At 47.8% G+C, this 18,070-nt stretch overlaps 1 protein-coding gene across 2 annotated transcripts in view; it reads right to left on the reverse strand.

Annotated features, from left to right (window-relative positions):
* Positions 1-18,070, reverse strand: part of CDKL1 (cyclin dependent kinase like 1) — a 79,731-nt gene that overhangs the window by 47,942 nt on the left and 13,719 nt on the right. For both annotated transcript variants that reach the window (XR_014466318.1, XM_083167544.1), the window contains exon 3: positions 8,137-8,258. Coding sequence is in view for 1 of the 2 variants with exons in the window: in XM_083167544.1 (XP_083023670.1) it covers positions 8,137-8,258 (122 nt within the window). In the remaining variant the exon portion in view is untranslated. The remainder of the gene's footprint in view (positions 1-8,136; positions 8,259-18,070) is intronic.

The following is an 18,070-nucleotide window of genomic DNA, read 5'->3' on the forward strand; positions in this document are numbered from 1 at the left end:
ATAGCTTGATATCGTGTTTCCTCCCTATAGTACCCATTTGTTTGGTCTTAATTTAAGAAAAATATTATTCCTCCTTGTTCCCCCCTCTTCGACTTTACCCATCATCGGAACTCAACAGTAGGGATGGCCATCGACCATCGATGATTAAAAATCAAAGATGGTTTATGACCGATGTCGAATAGTTTTGCGATGGGGGAGAACCAGATGGTTTCCCACCATCGATGTCAAGCTTAAACTAATAGTTTTGTTTTTGCTTTTTCACTAAGAAGCTGGGACACAGAGCTTAGCTCCGAACCCGACACCCACAAAGCCCTGCCCCCGTATTTTCATTGGCCCTCAGGCCAATCAATCAAACAGAATGGATGGCCATCGATATGTAAAAACACAGTGAAGTCCGAGCACTGCATATAGTTCTAGTGGGAAGATGGGGTTAGGTTGGGCGTAGCTACGTTTTGGGCGCCCCCCCGCCGCCCATTCAAACCCCCCCAATCCCCCGCAGCCTTACTTTCACGCTGGTCCCGGCGGCTCCGTTCTTCTGCTGAGGACCACCACAAAATGGCCGCCCCCATACAGCAGACAGTTTCAGAGAACTGTGTGCTATATGGGGGCGGCCATTTTGTGGTGGTCCTCAGCAGAAGAACGGAGCCGCCGGGACCAGCGAAATAGGTAAGCCTGCGGGGGATTGGGGGGAGGTGTAACTATAGCACCGCAGCCCCTGGCGCCCCCATATGCACAGCGCCCCCCCCCCCCCCCACGGTGGCGGGGGCTGCGGTGCTATAGTTACGCCAGTGCTTTGCCTAGTAGCCAGTTAAGCATGGCCAAGCCTACACTTGTGTCAAACTTTTTATCATGACAAAGCTTCCCAGTAATCCCAGACATCATGTCTGCGACAGAGCTTTACATTTTGGCAGGGAAATGCTTCTTCCTATATGCACAAGTGAGGGGGGGGGGGGGGGGGGGGGAGTGTTGCAATGGTTTAATATGCATATGACACAGTACTGATGCTCTGGGGAAAAGTTGGTTTCCTATAATACCTTTGTTTGTGTTGGTGACTGTTACTTCAGATTTAAGATTAGCAAAGCTTGTTCAACAAATTAACAAGCACTTAACTTGCACTTATCTGAACACAGGCTGCTTACGGCAAGCATTTCCGGGACTTCGTCTGTAAGAACGAAGCAGAGCAAGAGTCTTAAATGTCACTGAATCATATAATCTTCTGAGAACAGGATCAGTTGAAGATAAACTGTTTCTTGCACTATACTTTACGTTTGTTGTGGGAGGATATGTAACGGCTTGCAAGGAGCGAGAGACTGCATTGTTTTGCAGTCTGTTTAGGATCATATACATACGAACAGGATGACCGGGTCAATAGGTGTAGTGTCATTGGCGTATATGAAGAAATAAGGAGCTGGAATTTACATTTAGGACTTTCCCATTCAGAAATGTATCTACTGTATCAGTTTATTTCTTAGATTATAATCTTGCTCTCCGAATTTAACACCCTTCCTCCAAATGCTGCCCCTCTCGGCCTCCACCATGACTCGATTTCAAAGCGAACCCCTTTGTGTAAATTGTAGATGCAACCGGCCTCAGGATGGGATGCAGTGAAAATCCCGACAGTCAAAATCCCGATTGGGTCATAATACCGACAAGGACAAAATCCCGACAAGGACAGAATCCCGACATTTAAAATACCGACATTTAAAATACCGACATATAGAATGTACAGGTGAAACTGTCAACATGACTTTGGGTCGACAGGTCGCGAGGTCGTCATGGGTTTTTTCACTGTTTTTTGACCCGACATGTGCCGACAGGCGGTATTTCATGCCCTACCATCCTCTAGGGCGTGGTGCAGGGATGCTGCAGTGTGTGGCTGGGTATGGATCATTAGGTCTACAAAAGAATGGTCGACAAACATTGGGTCGACACCATTAGGTGGACACGGTGAAAGGGCAACATAAGTCTAGGTCGACAGGTCATTAGGTTGACACAATCATTAGGTCTATATGGGCAAGGTTGACAGTCAAAAGGTCGACATTGGGGGTTTTCCACTGGTTTTTTTTTTTAACCCGAATGTCGACATGGACACTGAGCCATACAAGGGGACGTGGTGCTACATTTCACAGTGCTCACCATGCTTCAGGCACACTATTTTATTCTCCCACCACGCCCTAGTGCAGTGGTTCCCAACCTGGGGCACTAGTACCCCTGGGGGTACTCTGCAGACCAGTTGGGGGTACTTGAAAATAATATTGGTAATGGCGGACGATGAAAAGGTCTTTTGATGGCTGAAGAAGGCCCATTGCCATGGAGACAAACCATGTTGTGTCATATGCCTGACCAGCAATCCACTGGGAGCTTCCCATGCTGCCCTCAGACATCAGCAGTCATCTGCCCAGCACTGACAAAGGTGGAGGAAGCAGCGGCATTAATCCTACCGGTATTAGCGGGAATCCTGGAGATAATACACAACCAGTGTCTAGACACAGAAGGGCATGATTCCTGGCTGTATACTACTCCTCCGCTCCTCCTTAATATAAGGACATGCATAAGGATCCGCATACCGCTAAGTACTGTCCATACTTCAAAATGAGAGGAGGGGGTACTTATCAATGAAAAGCCTAATCAAGGGGTGCGGGAGAGAAAAAAGGTTGGGAACCACTGCCCTAGTGGATGGTAAGGCATGAAATACCGCCTGTCGGCACATGTCGGCTCAAAAAACAGTGAAAAACCCCTTGCCGACCTTTTGACTAGACCTTGTCCATGTCGACCTAATGCTTGTGTCGACATAATGCGGACCTTTAGCGGACTGGTGGGCGGGCATGAGGTTATACTGCATGTTCTCTGACATCAGGTGGCACAGCTGGGTAACTGGACAGCATCTGAGCTGCTGGTGCTTAGCACTGCCCGCCATAAATCTATACACGCCACGTGCAAATTAATCCTGAAATCACGGCGATTTTCTTCCAAAATCCTGGGATCTTGCTGACCCTGGGACTGGCCTTCCTATATGCAGCTTGTCCCCCTTTGAACTTTTTACTGTAGTTCTGCCGAATTCCTGCACTTTAGGTCACTTCCCACCTGGACTACTGTAACCACCTTTTTCTTGGCTTTCCCCCAGTACATTGTATCCAGAAAGCTGCTGCTAGTCTCATCTTCCTCTCTAGTTGCCCTGCTTGGGCTTCCTGTCTCAGACCATTGCTTCATTGGCTTTCTATCCCCTGGTGGGATACGGTCGTATTGTCAACCCGACTTAAATCGACAGTCATTAGGTTGACAGGCAACAAGGTCGACAGGGTTCTAGGTCGACATGGGACAAGGTTGACTGGTCGACATGGTTTTTGTCACTGTTTTTTGAGCCGGCATGTGCCGACAGGCGGTATTTCATGCCCTACCATCCACAAGGGCGTGGTGGGAGAATAAAATAGTGTGCCCAGTGCAGCAAGGCACCGTGCCCGAAGCATTCCGAGCGAAGCGAGCGGCTGCAGTTGACTTCCAACTGTATCCACGTCTACTGTGTCGACATCCGGGTAAAAAAACAGTGAAACAACCCATGTCGACCTCGCAACCTAACCCATGTTGACCTAACGCATTTGTCGACCTAAACCCATGCCAACCTAGACACCGGTCAACCTTCACCCATGTCAACTAGAACCCTGTCGACCCAACGGTGTCGACCTAATGACTGTCAACCTAAGTTGGGTCGACATTACGATCCACACCCCCACAGGCTGATTGGGGACGGAGCTGATCTCATATTTTCCCATATTTTCCTCCCAGAAAACGTCCAGATACCACCCACAAATGCCGGCTACCTGTCAATCAGGCCTTGCGCATGCGTACTGTCGATAATCACCTGGCCTGAATTGGGCCCATTGACTCAGCTTGATATTATGATTCCTCAGTTCAGAGTGACCAATGTTCAAAAACTTATCAAAAGTAATGTTAAACGTGTGCATGCGAAGGGGCGGGTATTCGTGGGGGCGGTGTTACGCGGCTCGCTAATTTTGGCTGCTTGGTGAACGAACCAGAATCACCCCCCTTAGACCCTTCTCTTTCTTATATATCAAGATATCCAATATGTAGACTAGCCAGTGAATAAGAATAAATAGCTGGGGGCGATACTCTGCCTCTCTACTGAAAAGTGTCTCCTCCTGCCAACTGCTCGGAATGTTCAGGCAATCGTGGACAAAGAGGGTCACAGGGCACCAACCACAAGAAAGACATAGAACATGAAATAGGAAACCAAATATGATTTTTTTTGGTTTGTGCTTTAATCTCCGATATACGCAGCCGCTCCCTCGCTCCTTATCACACTCATTTATTACGCTGATAAAGGAATGTCAGCAATAAGTACACACCGCTATTTGCACAAGGGCCACAATTAGTCAGCCGCATGCAAGACCTTCCTCCAATACAAGACCTGCTGAGGAAATGTATCAAATATTGCCATAGCACCAGGTCCCTGCGCCAGAGTGTGGCCAATAAATTAGAACCAAGTATCGTTAGCACAATGCTGAAAGCAAACAGCAACAATGACCGCTGACAGCCAGCCCTGCTAGTGCCGGTTACTTAACTGGGGGTGTTTCGGAGAGGATGAGAGATGGGCCCCTGGTGACGAGGGCAAGAACGTCAAACTGAAAGCTTGTGCCGAATACTACCGATACAATAGTAGGGATGTAAATGTACTTTTAATTATAATAAGGGAGTTCTCATGTTGCGCCTACAGCTGACGGAAGCTTGCGAGCCACATTCTGACGGAGCTCACCGCTGCTTCCCCGCCACCTCCCTGCACTCCACCTCCCCATCCCTGCCCATCTCCCTAAAGCAGACACGGGCAGGGACTTTGCCGCCCACTGCCGAGCGACAGGGACGCATGTGCGTCCCAGTCAGATGGAGCGCCTCTCCGCCAGCTCTCGACAGCGGGGCAGATCCGGCGAGCCCTGGAGCTGCAGGAGAGGTGCTCTATCCGTAGATCAGGCCTGGCCTGTACCTCTACAGCTGTTGTGAAACTACACATCCCAGCATGCCCTGTCACAGTTTTAGCATTTTCTAACAGCAATAGTGTGGCAGGGCATGATGGGATGTGTAGTTTCACAACAGCTGCAGGTTGCCCAGGCCTGGACTAGGTAATATATGTAAAAAAAAAGTCCTTATTTTAATTATATATTTATTATATATATATATATATATATATATATATATATCTAGATATATATATATATATATATATATAGAGATATATATATCTATATATATATATAGATATATATAGATATATATCTATATATATATATAGATATAGATAGATAGATAGATAGCCCTTTCACTGCGCTGAGTCCCCCCTGTTAGTGGGGGAAAGAGAGTAGTACAAGCAACAAAGATATTGAGTGCGCCTTCTATTGTATCACCACCTTGATACGAAACGTGTCGGGTTATTGTGACTGAAAAGATCTAGACTCCATATGGAACAACATTGGATATTGTCGTGTTGATTTTTAATAAATTGTACAACTGTTTTATGAAAGTGTTCATCTCCATCTGAATTTCAAGGTGGTGGTGATACAATAGAAGTATATATATATATATATATATATATATCCTGAGGCGTAGCTAGGGCGGTGCCGGCGGAGCGTGAGCTCCAGGCGCAGAAAGTTGACAGGGCGCCGGAGCCACACACCGCGAACGGCAACCCTGCCCTGCTGTATACCGCACGTCCGCTGCCTGAGTTAAAAGTCTACATAAAAATGGCTGCCGGCCTCCTGCAATGAGGACATCTAGTGCAGGAGGCCGGAAGCAGGAAGTAGCCTGTGTCTGTGCGAAACGGACTTGACTGCTGCCGTCGAGAATGGAGGGCGGCACTTTGGACTCCCCCCTGGATTCAGGTCAGCGTTGGCCGCACCCCCGTCCCCACTGTCCAGGCCGGTTCAGAGCCGACCGCCCCCTAACCAGCCCCCAGTTGCTGAGAAGTTTTCCATGTGCCTTTTCTTTGCTGCCCACCCAGTGCCGCCGGGGGGAGGAGGGCTGTCCACGGCGCTTCCACTGCCGTGCTGCCAGGAGGTGCCACTCCCCTGCCCACCATGGATCACGGCAAACTCCACGGCCCGCACAACCCCCCGTGCCGTAGAGTAGGTCGGCGGCCGCATCGCATCCACCTCCCCTCCCTGGACCAGGTCGGAGCAGAGGGGATCACCTGGGGCGCTGACCGGGCCTGCATCGGCCCTGGGTAAGACAGGGGGAGCAGCCTGTGGTGTCCTATTGATAGGCAGGGGGAGCAGCCAGTGGGGTCCTGTTGATAGACAGGGGGAGCAGCCTGTGGTGTCCTGTTAATATACAGGGGAGCAGCCTGCGGGGTCCTGTTATTATACTGGGGAGCAGCCTGTGGGGTCCTGTTATCATACAGGGGGAGCAGCCTGAGGGGTGCTGTTATTATACAGGGGGAGCAGCCTGTGGTGTAATTTTGATACAGGGGAGGCAGCCTGTGGGGTGCTGTTATTATACAGGGGGAGGAGCCTATGGTGTAATTTTGATACATGGGGAGCAGCCTGTGTGGTCCTGTTATTATACATGGGGAGGAGCCTGTGGGGTGCTGTTATTATACAGGGGGAGGAGCCTATACAGGGGGAGCAGCCTGTGTGGTCCTGTTATTATACATGGGGAGCATTGGGCTCTTTTTATTATACTTTACTGAATCTGGCCCATAGTGTTGTAGAGCTCTGATGCACCCTCTGTGGCAGGACAGCCTCACTCCATCAGGCACAAATCACAGATTTGTTGTATGTACCAGAGTTTACTCGCCCCTTGGGCACCATGAGTAGCCTTATGTCACCCCTCGTCACAGTGGTGGCTCCTGCCTGATTGTTGTACAAACACCCCCCCCCCCCCCCCCCCCCCGCCCCTGCTGCTCTCCCACTGCTCTCGGCCACCTGTACATTGCAGGTGACAGGTGCCGGGACTGGCACATGCACTGTATTGACCTCGGTAAGTGTGCACAATGCAGGTGACGGGCACCGGAACCAGTGCATTCAGTCACCGGACACTGTGCAGATCCCATGGCTTGCAGCAAATGCCTTGAGGTTCTAACTGAATTGCGTGAGCATTTACAATATTACTGGAAAAAATGATCCTGCAAAATGCGCGGAATATTACTGCAGGAACCAATGGCCCCACTAAGTGAATTGCTGGGGAGAGGCAGAGATAACTAGGGGTGGTAGCGAATGTAAATCCGGGGAGAGGTAGAGAACCAGGAAGTAGGATGTACAACACTCCTTTACAGTGAAGAAGATACTGAATGAGATTGGAACATTTGTTGGCATTTGCAAATACCCAATTTGTGCAGTAAATATTAGGATTCCCTTCTACAGAAGGTGAAGAAGTAGGAGGTATCCAATTATCCACGATCATTGATCATGGCTCATTGCTTCACCCGGGGCTATCCAATTAATGTCATATTCAGCTAGTCAGAAAACCGAAGGCTGATTAAGCTTGAGGTGACATAAACTACCGAAGGGTTCTGAGCTGCCTGCACTTTAGGTTGTGTGTTTTGCTAGGGGTTATGATGATCAGTATTAGCCAATTAGGGAGCAAGGGAGGAGTTCCTATAGTTAGGAATAGCCAGGAAGTCAGGTGATCAGCCTCTCTGGTCCGGTTTTCCCCACCCTCCCTCCCTATTTTTCTATCTTCTTGGAGGCGGTAAAGAACGGTCGCTGTTCAAATGGAAGTAGTATGTGGATAGTGGGGTGCGCTCTCCCGACATTGATACGTCACTAGCCCATGCCCCTTGGACAGGGGATGGGCTACACCATCCGCACGGGTGGGTTGCGAGGGGAGAGTTGAACACCAACGATGTGTGAACAGTGTGATGTGATCTTACCCCTCTTTTCTCTATGACCGTTCTTTATGGCCGCCACCCTCTTTTATAGATCAATATAAATAACTGTCAATCAATAAATTTGACATTCATATTGAAACGCCAGCACTTGTGTCTGTCTCGTTATTTTAGTGTTAAGTTATATAAGGTTTAGATAAGTTTATTGAAGTGTGGGGCATAAAGATTGCCGATGGTAAGTTTATGATGGCTGGGGATGTGTATCATAACATGCGTCATCAGCGGTAGCCTTATTCCTTACTCACCCCCGAGGATGGCGGTCCAGCTCATGGAGGACTGTGTGGTCACAATATTCGAAGACCAAATGCAGCTTCCTCTTCCGTCTGAACACCTCCAGGAGATTCACAAGGTTAGGGTGCTTTAATTGCTGTAAAAGAGAAATAAAAAAGGGAAACATGTAATACGGAAAGTATTTGTGTGGGGTAAAGTGGAATACAACAAAATGGGGCACACTGGGATTTCTTAACATAAGAGTTGTAGGGCATTTGGGCTCGGCACAGGAGGTGGCGAATGAGGTGGCTGCTCTAACACACTGTCAGACTGTGAGAAAAGGGGTGTGTAAAAAGTGGTACAAGTCTCAAAAGTTTGTATGCGAAGAAACCCTTAGAGCGGAGGTTCCCAAAAGATTTCCTCAAGCCAACTCAATGTTCCAGGTTTGAAGTATATTCATGGCTCAGCACAGGGGTAATTTCACCAAAACATAGCAGGAAAAACCTCAGATAAAGAAAATGGAATGTTATGGTCTGTACATGTGTATTATACCGTACTCCACTCACTCTGAAAATAAGGGAAAGGCTGGGTGTACAGTTATCTCAGGGGTATTAGAAGGGTTGTGTCCTCCAGTACCCGTACATGGACGATAAGCAAGGATTCAACTTTACATCCAGGTGTGTTGTGATATCTGGAGCTGTTGTTTGTGTAAAAGTGTTTTAATAAATGTATAAAACATACAACATTAACAATAAAATACAACAAAACGGCACAGGTGGCAACAGTGCAGTCAGAAGGCGGAGACCCACGCGAAGAGGTTGCGGCTGTAATCAACAAGTATGAAGATGTGGACCACCACTGTCTTTTTTGTCCTCAAACTGACGCGTTTCAAGACTTTGGGGTAGATTTATTAAGCTCGGTGAAGTGATAAAGTGTCTGGTTTTTATCACCGGCCAATCAGCTCCTACCTGTCATTTTTCAAACCAAGCCTGTAACTTCACAGGTAGGTAAAAACCTGTGATAAAAACCAGACACTTTATTACTTCACCGAGCTTAAGAAATCTGCCCCTTCATCCCTAATGGGTAAATATAGCAAAGGTTCTTTTTTAAAAGATGCAATAGAGAAATGATAGGTTGCTAAGGGCAACATCACCTATTTTCATTTTTAGAACCTATAGAAATTTGGGTACTTGTTTCCTAGCACGGCGCCCCCGATTTTGATCGAAGTGCATCTTATCGCATAGCATGCAAAATAGCGGCATGCGATGCAATTCAATTTTTAATTGTACAAGCACCCTGATGAATGTTAAATGCACCCCCATTGTCAACGCCACCCCACTTTCAACGCCAACCCGAAGCGTGGCGAGCGCAGCGATCCTGCGAGGGCCAGCGGTACGCGTCATCTGACCTTTTCCTACCCCCACTATCTACGTTGGCGTGGACTTGATGTTAGATAGTGTGGCAAGCGCAGCGAGCCACCGAGCCCGAAGCGAGGGAACACGGATTACTTTACATGTATTCCTCGTCCGCTCGCCACGCTTCCGGCTCGGGGGCTCGCTGCGGTCGTCACACTATCTAAAATCAACTCCACGCCGACGTGGATAGTGGGGGTATGAAAAGGTCAGAGGCCGCGTACCGCCGCCCCTCGCGGGCTCACTGCGCTCGCCACACTTTGGGTTGGCGTTGATAGTGGGGGTGGCGTTGACAATGGGGGTGTATTTAACATTGTAAGCACCCATCAGGGTGCTTGTACAATCAAAAATCGAATCGCATCGCATGCCATTTGCTGGCATGCGATATTTCATTGTACAAGCACTCCTGTTAATTTAATGGGAATATCGCATCGCACGCATCGCATACCACTAAATACGGCATGCTATGGTATGCGATGGGCACCGTGCTAGGAAACAAGTACCGAAATTTGTCCTTAAGCATTCAAAAACTACAGATTTCCCTTGTCGATACTATAATATGCTAATGCCACCGGAGGTGTGAGCGATATCTTCTAGTTGCCCGCGCTGCTTAGCGAAGCAGAATTGTTTTGTTTTTTACGATGCAGCATGGCATACTAAATCACACCGCTGTCCCCTGCATGAAGTGCATAGGTGCCGATTCCGGGGCTGCTCCTTGGCGAGAGCACCCACGGCAAATTATGAACATCCATGTACTGAGCTCACAGGTCGCCCACTGGCTCCTCGCCGCCCGTCTGTACTGCTGAGTCTGACTTTGAGCTACCAGCAGCTACCGGCTCCGGCTCCCTTGATTTGTCCCTCCCAACCCTAGTACTACGCTCAGTGGGTGGAGTTAATTCAAATGATCCTGCTGATCAAGGAGTGTCATTTAAAGTAACTCCGCCCACAGAGCAGAGTACTAGGGGTGGGAGTGGCCGCACGCATCCTCTCTGACAGTAAGGGGGCGCCAAAGAGGTATGGGCAGTCCCCATTGTAGAGGGAGCATCGCTGTGCCTGGGCGGCTGGTGACTTACTGCCACAGTGCCATTTCACCAAAACATATACAAGTATTATTTTATAGAATGTTCCATGGAATTGCATCTATACATTGCCTTGCACCCCTTGTGGGCCAATTCGACCCAAATGCAGGGCCACACCCCCTCCCTAAAGGACATGCCCCTTTTCACAAGGCCACACCTTTTCAAACAGGCTTGAGCACCCACCAGCAAAAACATAAACCGGCACCCATGGGGAAAGGTCCCGTCCTCTGTCGGATTGGCCGGATACAGACACCTGATCATGCGCAGACCACGAACCAACAGAGCGTGAACCATTGTGTTGCCTACATCTCCGAATAAAACCCTGTGTTTCTTTCATGGTTTCCTTCTGATTCACAACCGTGGGATCATGGTGCGGCTAGTCCTACATCACAGGGAGGGGTTTGATATTGTGTAATAAACAATAATTGCGCAGCAGGTTAGGATTTCACGGTATAACATGTGCGGAGAGATTTACATGACCCGTGTCACAGAGGCAATGGGAAAACATCAACTAATACCTCCGTAATCAAAACACAAACAGGGGACTGAAAGCCCAGGCGTTCCTGCTGCTCGCAGGACACACAAACAGGATTCGCCCCGTCCTCTGCTAAAGCTGCTCCTACAGGTATTGTTGGTTACAACTCAGCATTTACCAAATATTTGCTCGCTAACAGGTCTGTATAGGGAGGATCAGAGCAGCTTAGTTACACAAACACACTGGCAGATAGTGCCTGGCATTCCAAGGATCAATAAACAGAGGTTGTTACTATTTGCTGAGCGCAGGGAAAACATTTCTCAAGCAGGTCTCCACATGTACGACTAATACTGATAAAAGACAGCGGGCATTCCGGGCTGCCACTCTCTGGCGTGGGATAAAGAAGAAACACCGGTGACAATTGTACAAGCTGTAGCCATTGACCATAAGCTCCGGCGGACAGCACGGGCTGAGGTCTATGGCCTGATAAGGAGGACAAGGTATCTAGTTATTCTCCATTGATATCTACCAAAGCTACATTAGAACATGGCTATCTATATGCAATAGACATTGGTTATAATTGCTGGAGCACTGACTCCTTACTGGTTATTCAGCCAGATCTGGGCTAACGAAATATAATACAGCATTATAAAATCTACTACAGGGGCAGCCAATAGCTTACATAATGCCACCATTCCATTCACATCCATAACTCATTACACACGTCCAACAGAATTCCTAAGCAGTCCCATCCATCATGGTTCCATCAGATATAACTCATTGCACCTACCCAACAGAGTTCCTAAACTGTCCCATACAGACCACCATGGGCCCATCAGATAGAACTCATGGCACGCACCTACCCAACAGAGTTCCTAAACTGTCCCATACAGACCACCATGGGCCCATCAGATATAACTCATGGCACCTACCCAACAGAGTTCCTAAGCTGACCCATACAGACCACCATGGGCCCATCAGATATAACTCACTGGACCTACCCAACAGAGTTCCTAAGCTGACCCATACAGACCATTATGAGACCATCAGATATAACTCACTGGACCAACCCAACGAGTTCTTAAGTTGTCCCATACAGACCACCATGGGCCCATTCTCTAATTTTATTACACAAAATGAATTCCATCCTGCTTAAGATTCCCCCAGATCAATACTTTACCGACCTGGTATCATCATTATCATTTCTCAATAAAATGCTATCTACCATCCAATCTGCCCATTGTGTATCTATCTTCAATGTGGTCATCCATCCAATCCCATCAGTGTATCTGCCTTCAATGATGTCATCCTTCCAATCTTCCCATCAGTGTATCTGCCTCCAATGCCGTCATCCTTCCAATCTCCCCATCAGTGTATCTGCCTTCAATGCCACCATCCTTCCAATCTCCCCATCAGTGTATCTGCCTCCAATGCGTCATCCTTCCAATCTCCCCATCAGTGTATCTGCCTCCAATGCGTCATCCTTCCAATCTCCCCATCAGTGTATCTGCCTCCAATGTGTCATCCTTCCAATCTCCCCATCAGTGTATCTGCCTCCAAAGCGTCATCCTTCCAATCTCCCCATCAGTGTATCTGCCTCCAATGCCGTCATCCTTCCAATCTCCCCATCAGTGTATCTGCCTTCAATGCCACCATCCTTCCAATCTCCCCATCAGTGTATCTGCCTTCAATGCCACCATCCTTCCAATCTCCCCATCAGTGTATCTGCCTCCAATGCCGTCATCCTTCCAATCTCCCCATCAGTGTATCTGCCTTTAAAGATGTCATCCTTCCAATCTCCCTATTAGTGTAACTGCCTCCAATGCGTCATTCTTCCAATCTCCCCATCAGTGTATCTGCCTCCAATGCAGTCATCACTCTAATCTCCCCATCAGTGTATCTGCCTCCAATGCCGTCATCCTTCCAATCTCCCCATCAGTGTAACTGCCTCCAATGCGTCATCCTTCCAATCTTCTCATCAGTGTATCTGCCTCCAATGCCGTCATCACTCCAATTTCCCCATCAGTGTATCTGCCTTCAATTCTGCCATCCTTCCAATCTCCCCATCAGTGTAACTGCCTACAATAACATCATCCATCCAATCTCCCCATAAGTCATTTTGCCTCCAATGCCATCATCCTTCCAATCTACCCATCAATGTATCTGTCTCCAATGCCATCATCCTTCCAATCTCCCCATCAGTGCATCTGCCTCCAATGCCATCATCATCCAATCTCCCCATCAGTGTATCTGCCTCCAATGCCATCATCTTTCCAAAATCCCCATCAGTGTACAGTATCTGCCCCAATCTCTCGATCAATTTATCTGCCTCCAATGCTGTCAAGCTTCCAATCTACCCATCATTGTATCTGCATCCAATGACATCTCCCCAATAGTGTATCTGCCTACAATAGTGTTCATTCTAGCACCCGCCATCTTTGAAAACCCATACAGTTCCTCTTCCTGCCTGGGGTGTTGCTGTCTGCTGTAGTGCTTCTAGCACAGTGTGGTCTGTATATCAGCACTGATATGCAAACCAGACCTGTGCTAGAAACACCACAGCAGACAGTGACACCTCAGGTAGGGAACAGGAGCTGCATGGGTTTTCAAAGATGGCGGGTGCTAGAATGAACACTAGCCTACAATGCGGTCATCATTCCAATCTACTAATTACTGCTTCTGCCTCCAATCTCTATCACTGTATCTGCATCCAATGCCGTCATCCATCCAATCTCCCCAACATTCTTATTTCCGCATTCATAGATGTACGCTAGTGAGCAAGAGAGCTTCAAGCGTGGTTTTCTTTGCAACGCAGCTGCTGATATAAGCAAGTGATGCCACCATCCAAAAATGAAAAGACACACCCACTGGAGAGGCTGCAACTCGCAATTGCGTAACAGGAAACCGACTGCTCAAGTAGGTCTATGGCTAAACAGACTAGCTACAGCAGTAACAACTGAGACGCCATCAGATACACACCCCAAAAATGGCCATGTCATGCCCGTATTTTACAACCACTCCCCGTTAACACAATGTTCACACAACCGAAACGGTCACTTCCTGTCGATCACATTGCGGAGGCATCCTGATTGTATGCGGGTCCGTAGCGATACCTGAACGCATGTGCAACGTAAATGCAGCCAATAATCGATCAGTTCTGTGGAACATCGACTTTGCGTACTTATCTGAATCAGACCCCCAGTGAGGTCATCCTATCTCCCATAATCCTTTCTGCATCCAATGTTATCACTGTTGCAATCTCCTCCTCATCAGATCTGCATCAGATTTCATCATCTTTCCGATCTCCATCATTTTTCCCACCAGCTCCCACACCCCATTCCTTCCCCAAGGGTAAAATATTACATATGTGCCATTTTAATCAAAATATAATAATAATAATTATTATTATTAATTGGCCTTATTCATGTTAAGCTGTGCACCAGTACAGGGCCGGTGCAAGGCACCGGAGCGCCCCAGGCGAGTCGGGGTGGGGGCGCCCCGGTGCCAGGGGGAGGGAGGGGGGGTGGTACCTTTGTAAAAAAATTGCTGCCCCGGCGTCCCTGCAGTGCTGGGGCGGTCAGGGGTGTCCGTGCCGTAGGGGTACCTGCGGCGCCGTCATGTGTATAAAGCTGGCTGCGGCCGGCGGGGTCCCTGTAGTGAATAGCAAATAACTAGCGCTTCCCGCGCCGCTGCGCGCATAGCGCTAGTTATTTGCTATTCACTACAGGGACCCCGCCGGCCGCAGCCAGCTTTATACACATGACGGCGCCGCAGGTACCCCTACGGCACGGACACCCCTGACCGCCCCAGCACTGCAGGGACGCCCGAGCAGCAATTTTTTTACACAGTTCGCTGGGGGTGAGGGGCGAACTGCCGCCCTCCAGGTGCCGGCGCCCTAGGCAAATGCCTAGAGCTGCCTAGTGATTGCGCCGGCCCTGCACCAGTATAGTTAATGTTTGCAAAGGTTGTTAAGTAAAAACACATATTAGTTTGGCGTTGCGTTTGAATCAGACATGTACAATCCTGTATCTTCTCAAAGCCTTCAAAAGGAGATAAATCCCCTGTGTGTTAATTAAATGTCCTAGATACCTTAATTTACACAGCTGAGCAGTGAAATGCCTAATAATCGGATTGTGGAGGACTCTTGAGATTCGGTGACTCTGATCTGCCTTATTAATCGCTAAAGACTGGCTCCCGTTTCTTGCATTGGGAGTTATTAATCCTATGTCACACACATTTTACCCATAGACTTCCTCTCTTAAATGAAGTGGGCAAATAATCAGAGAGTACCAAACACTTACTGCAGAAATACACTCCACAATGTGCGATGATTACATTGTATTATCTTCACACACCCCTTGTAGAGATTACTCTATAATGGTGCCCATACACTAGTGTGATCAGATGTGATGCAACATATTCCTCCATCAAATCCCATCGCATCTGAAGTGATATTTTACCCGCACCCGATGTGCGATGTCAAACCAATCAGAGGCCTCACATTCAGGCCAAACGGGGACTTGCCCCAATAATTGGCTCATATTACACTACCAGGTAAGCTTATCTACCTTTCACCTTAACCATGGGCCGATTCCATCTTTACAAGTAACAAAACATTTTAAAGAATAATACAAGAAAAGTAAATGAGAAGTTTGAGTGCAAAAATGTAAATGTAAAATCATATCCTACGCTGTATACTACTATACTTTCTAAAATAAAGGCTTTGGGGGATCTACAAGTCATTATATGTACACAGTGTTGGATTGGGCATGAAAGGATTACCGGGGATAATGCAGTGGTACGGCCCATATTTGGGGGTGTGGCCACTCTCCAAAGGGGGTGTGACCAGTTGCCACATCGGTTAGAGAGTGCATGGTCTGGGCCCCTTGATTAATACATATATAGTAAATACTGCTAGTGCATACATGATAACGTACAGATTAATAACAGCAAGGCACCGTAGAGAACACACCACAGTCCTGTGCAGTATAAGGTGACATATGTATTATTCAAGTGCACACTTTGGAAACTGATCTCTAGAAGAGAAGGTGGCCGCCCAGGCAGTGGGGCCTACAGGGGATTCCCCCCCTGCCCCCCATATGGGCCAGTCCAACCCTATATGTGCATAGGATCCTGTAAAACAGGTGTAAGCTGAACAATGCATACCTGCCAGCTACATATTTAGGAACGCTAGAATTAGCTACAATTTGCACTTCTAATTTATACATGGTCGTCTATTGTTTAGAAATAACAGAAGCCGTAGGTAAGGGCGGAAGTCTCTGACCAGAAAACCTAGAAAGAAAGAAGGAGTGAAAATTTACAGTCCAATGGTGCATCTAAAGATGCACAGACCAAGCAAGTGAGGTATAAGAAACGTGTAACCGGATATATCTGTAGCTATCTGTAAATGTTTGCATGAGAAAACGTTAACTCATGGTGATTTACGTTTAGATGACTTCTAAACATGGGTAACGTTGCAGAGGGTTTGGATTAATAAGGGGCCGCGGTCTTCCACCCTGGGAGCTGGCTCCCTTCTTTATCCATGCAATGAACCATTGCTAACACGGACCCTCACAGACTAATACATGGGTACATTTGCAGAGGGTTTGGATTAATAAGGGGCAGCTGTCTTCCACCCTGCGAGCCGGCTCCCTTCTTTATCCATGCAATGAACCATTGCTAACACGGACCCTCACAGACTAATACATGGGTACATTTGCAGAGGGTTTGGATTAATAAGGGGCAGCTGTCTTCCACCCTGCGAGCCGGCTCCCTTCTTTATCCATGCACTGAACCATTGCTAACACGGACCCTCACAGACTAATACATGGGTACATTTGCAGAGGGTTTGGATTAATAAGGGGCAGCTGTCTTCCACCCTGCGAGCCGGCTCCCTTCTTTATCCATGCAATGAACCATTGCTAACACGGACCCTCACAGACTAATACATGGGTACATTTGCAGAGGGTTTGGATTAATAAGGGGCAGCTGTCTTCCACCCTGCGAGCCGGCTCCCTTCTTTATCCATGCACTGAACCATTGCTAACACGGACCCTCACAGACTAATACATGGGTACATTTGCAGAGGGTTTGGATTAATAAGGGGCAGCTGTCTTCCACCCTGCGAGCCGGCTCCCTTCTTTATCCATGCACTGAACCATTGCTAACACGGACCCTCACAGACTAATACATGGGTACATTTGCAGAGGGTTTGGATTAATAAGGGGCAGCTGTCTTCCACCCTGCGAGCCGGCTCCCTTCTTTATCCATGCAATGAACCATTGCAACAAAAGACCCTCACAGACTAATACAAGGCTAATGGAGGGGAGCAGAGGTCTCCTATTAAATTGTACATATTGGAACCCCATTAGATTTAGAGAACGGCAGTTACAGGTTGTAATAAATGAGGCTGAATATAGAAACCGCTTTAAAAGGAAGGAAGAACGAATAAGGGGAACATTTTCTACAGCTTCTAAAAATGACAAGGAGGTGATGTTGCCCCCCAATCAGATTCGGTCTATCATTTTCTAGGAAGGAACAGAGAAACGATGGACAGAATTCGGATTGGTTGCTATGGGCAACTCTCATATGAACTTTTTTCATTTTCAGAAGCTTTCGCAAATTTACCTCTAAGGGGTAAATTTACTAAGATGGGAGGTCTACTGAAGATGGGATGTTGCTATGGGCAACAGATCAGAATCTACTTGTTTATTTAGCACCTTCTTTAAGATAGACAGAATATGATTGGTTGCCCATAGCAACAACCCATCTTCAATAGAAGTCCCATCTTAGTAAATAAACCCCTAAGAATCTCAAAAAAAGACCAAGTCACTGAGGCCTGACTTATCGAGGCAGGAAATGCCGTTGGGTATGTTCTCCTCTGTCCAACGACCCTGCAAGGTTTCACCCCATATAGAAGAACGGACCCTACACAGAAATTCATAAAGGAACAGTGACAAGCAATGAAAACATTGTTCTTCCACTCATCTCGGCAGCATTTTCC

This window comes from Crinia signifera, chromosome 12 (genome assembly GCF_055691185.1).
Source record: "Crinia signifera chromosome 12, ASM5569118v1, whole genome shotgun sequence".
Taxonomy (NCBI): domain Eukaryota; kingdom Metazoa; phylum Chordata; class Amphibia; order Anura; family Myobatrachidae; genus Crinia; species Crinia signifera.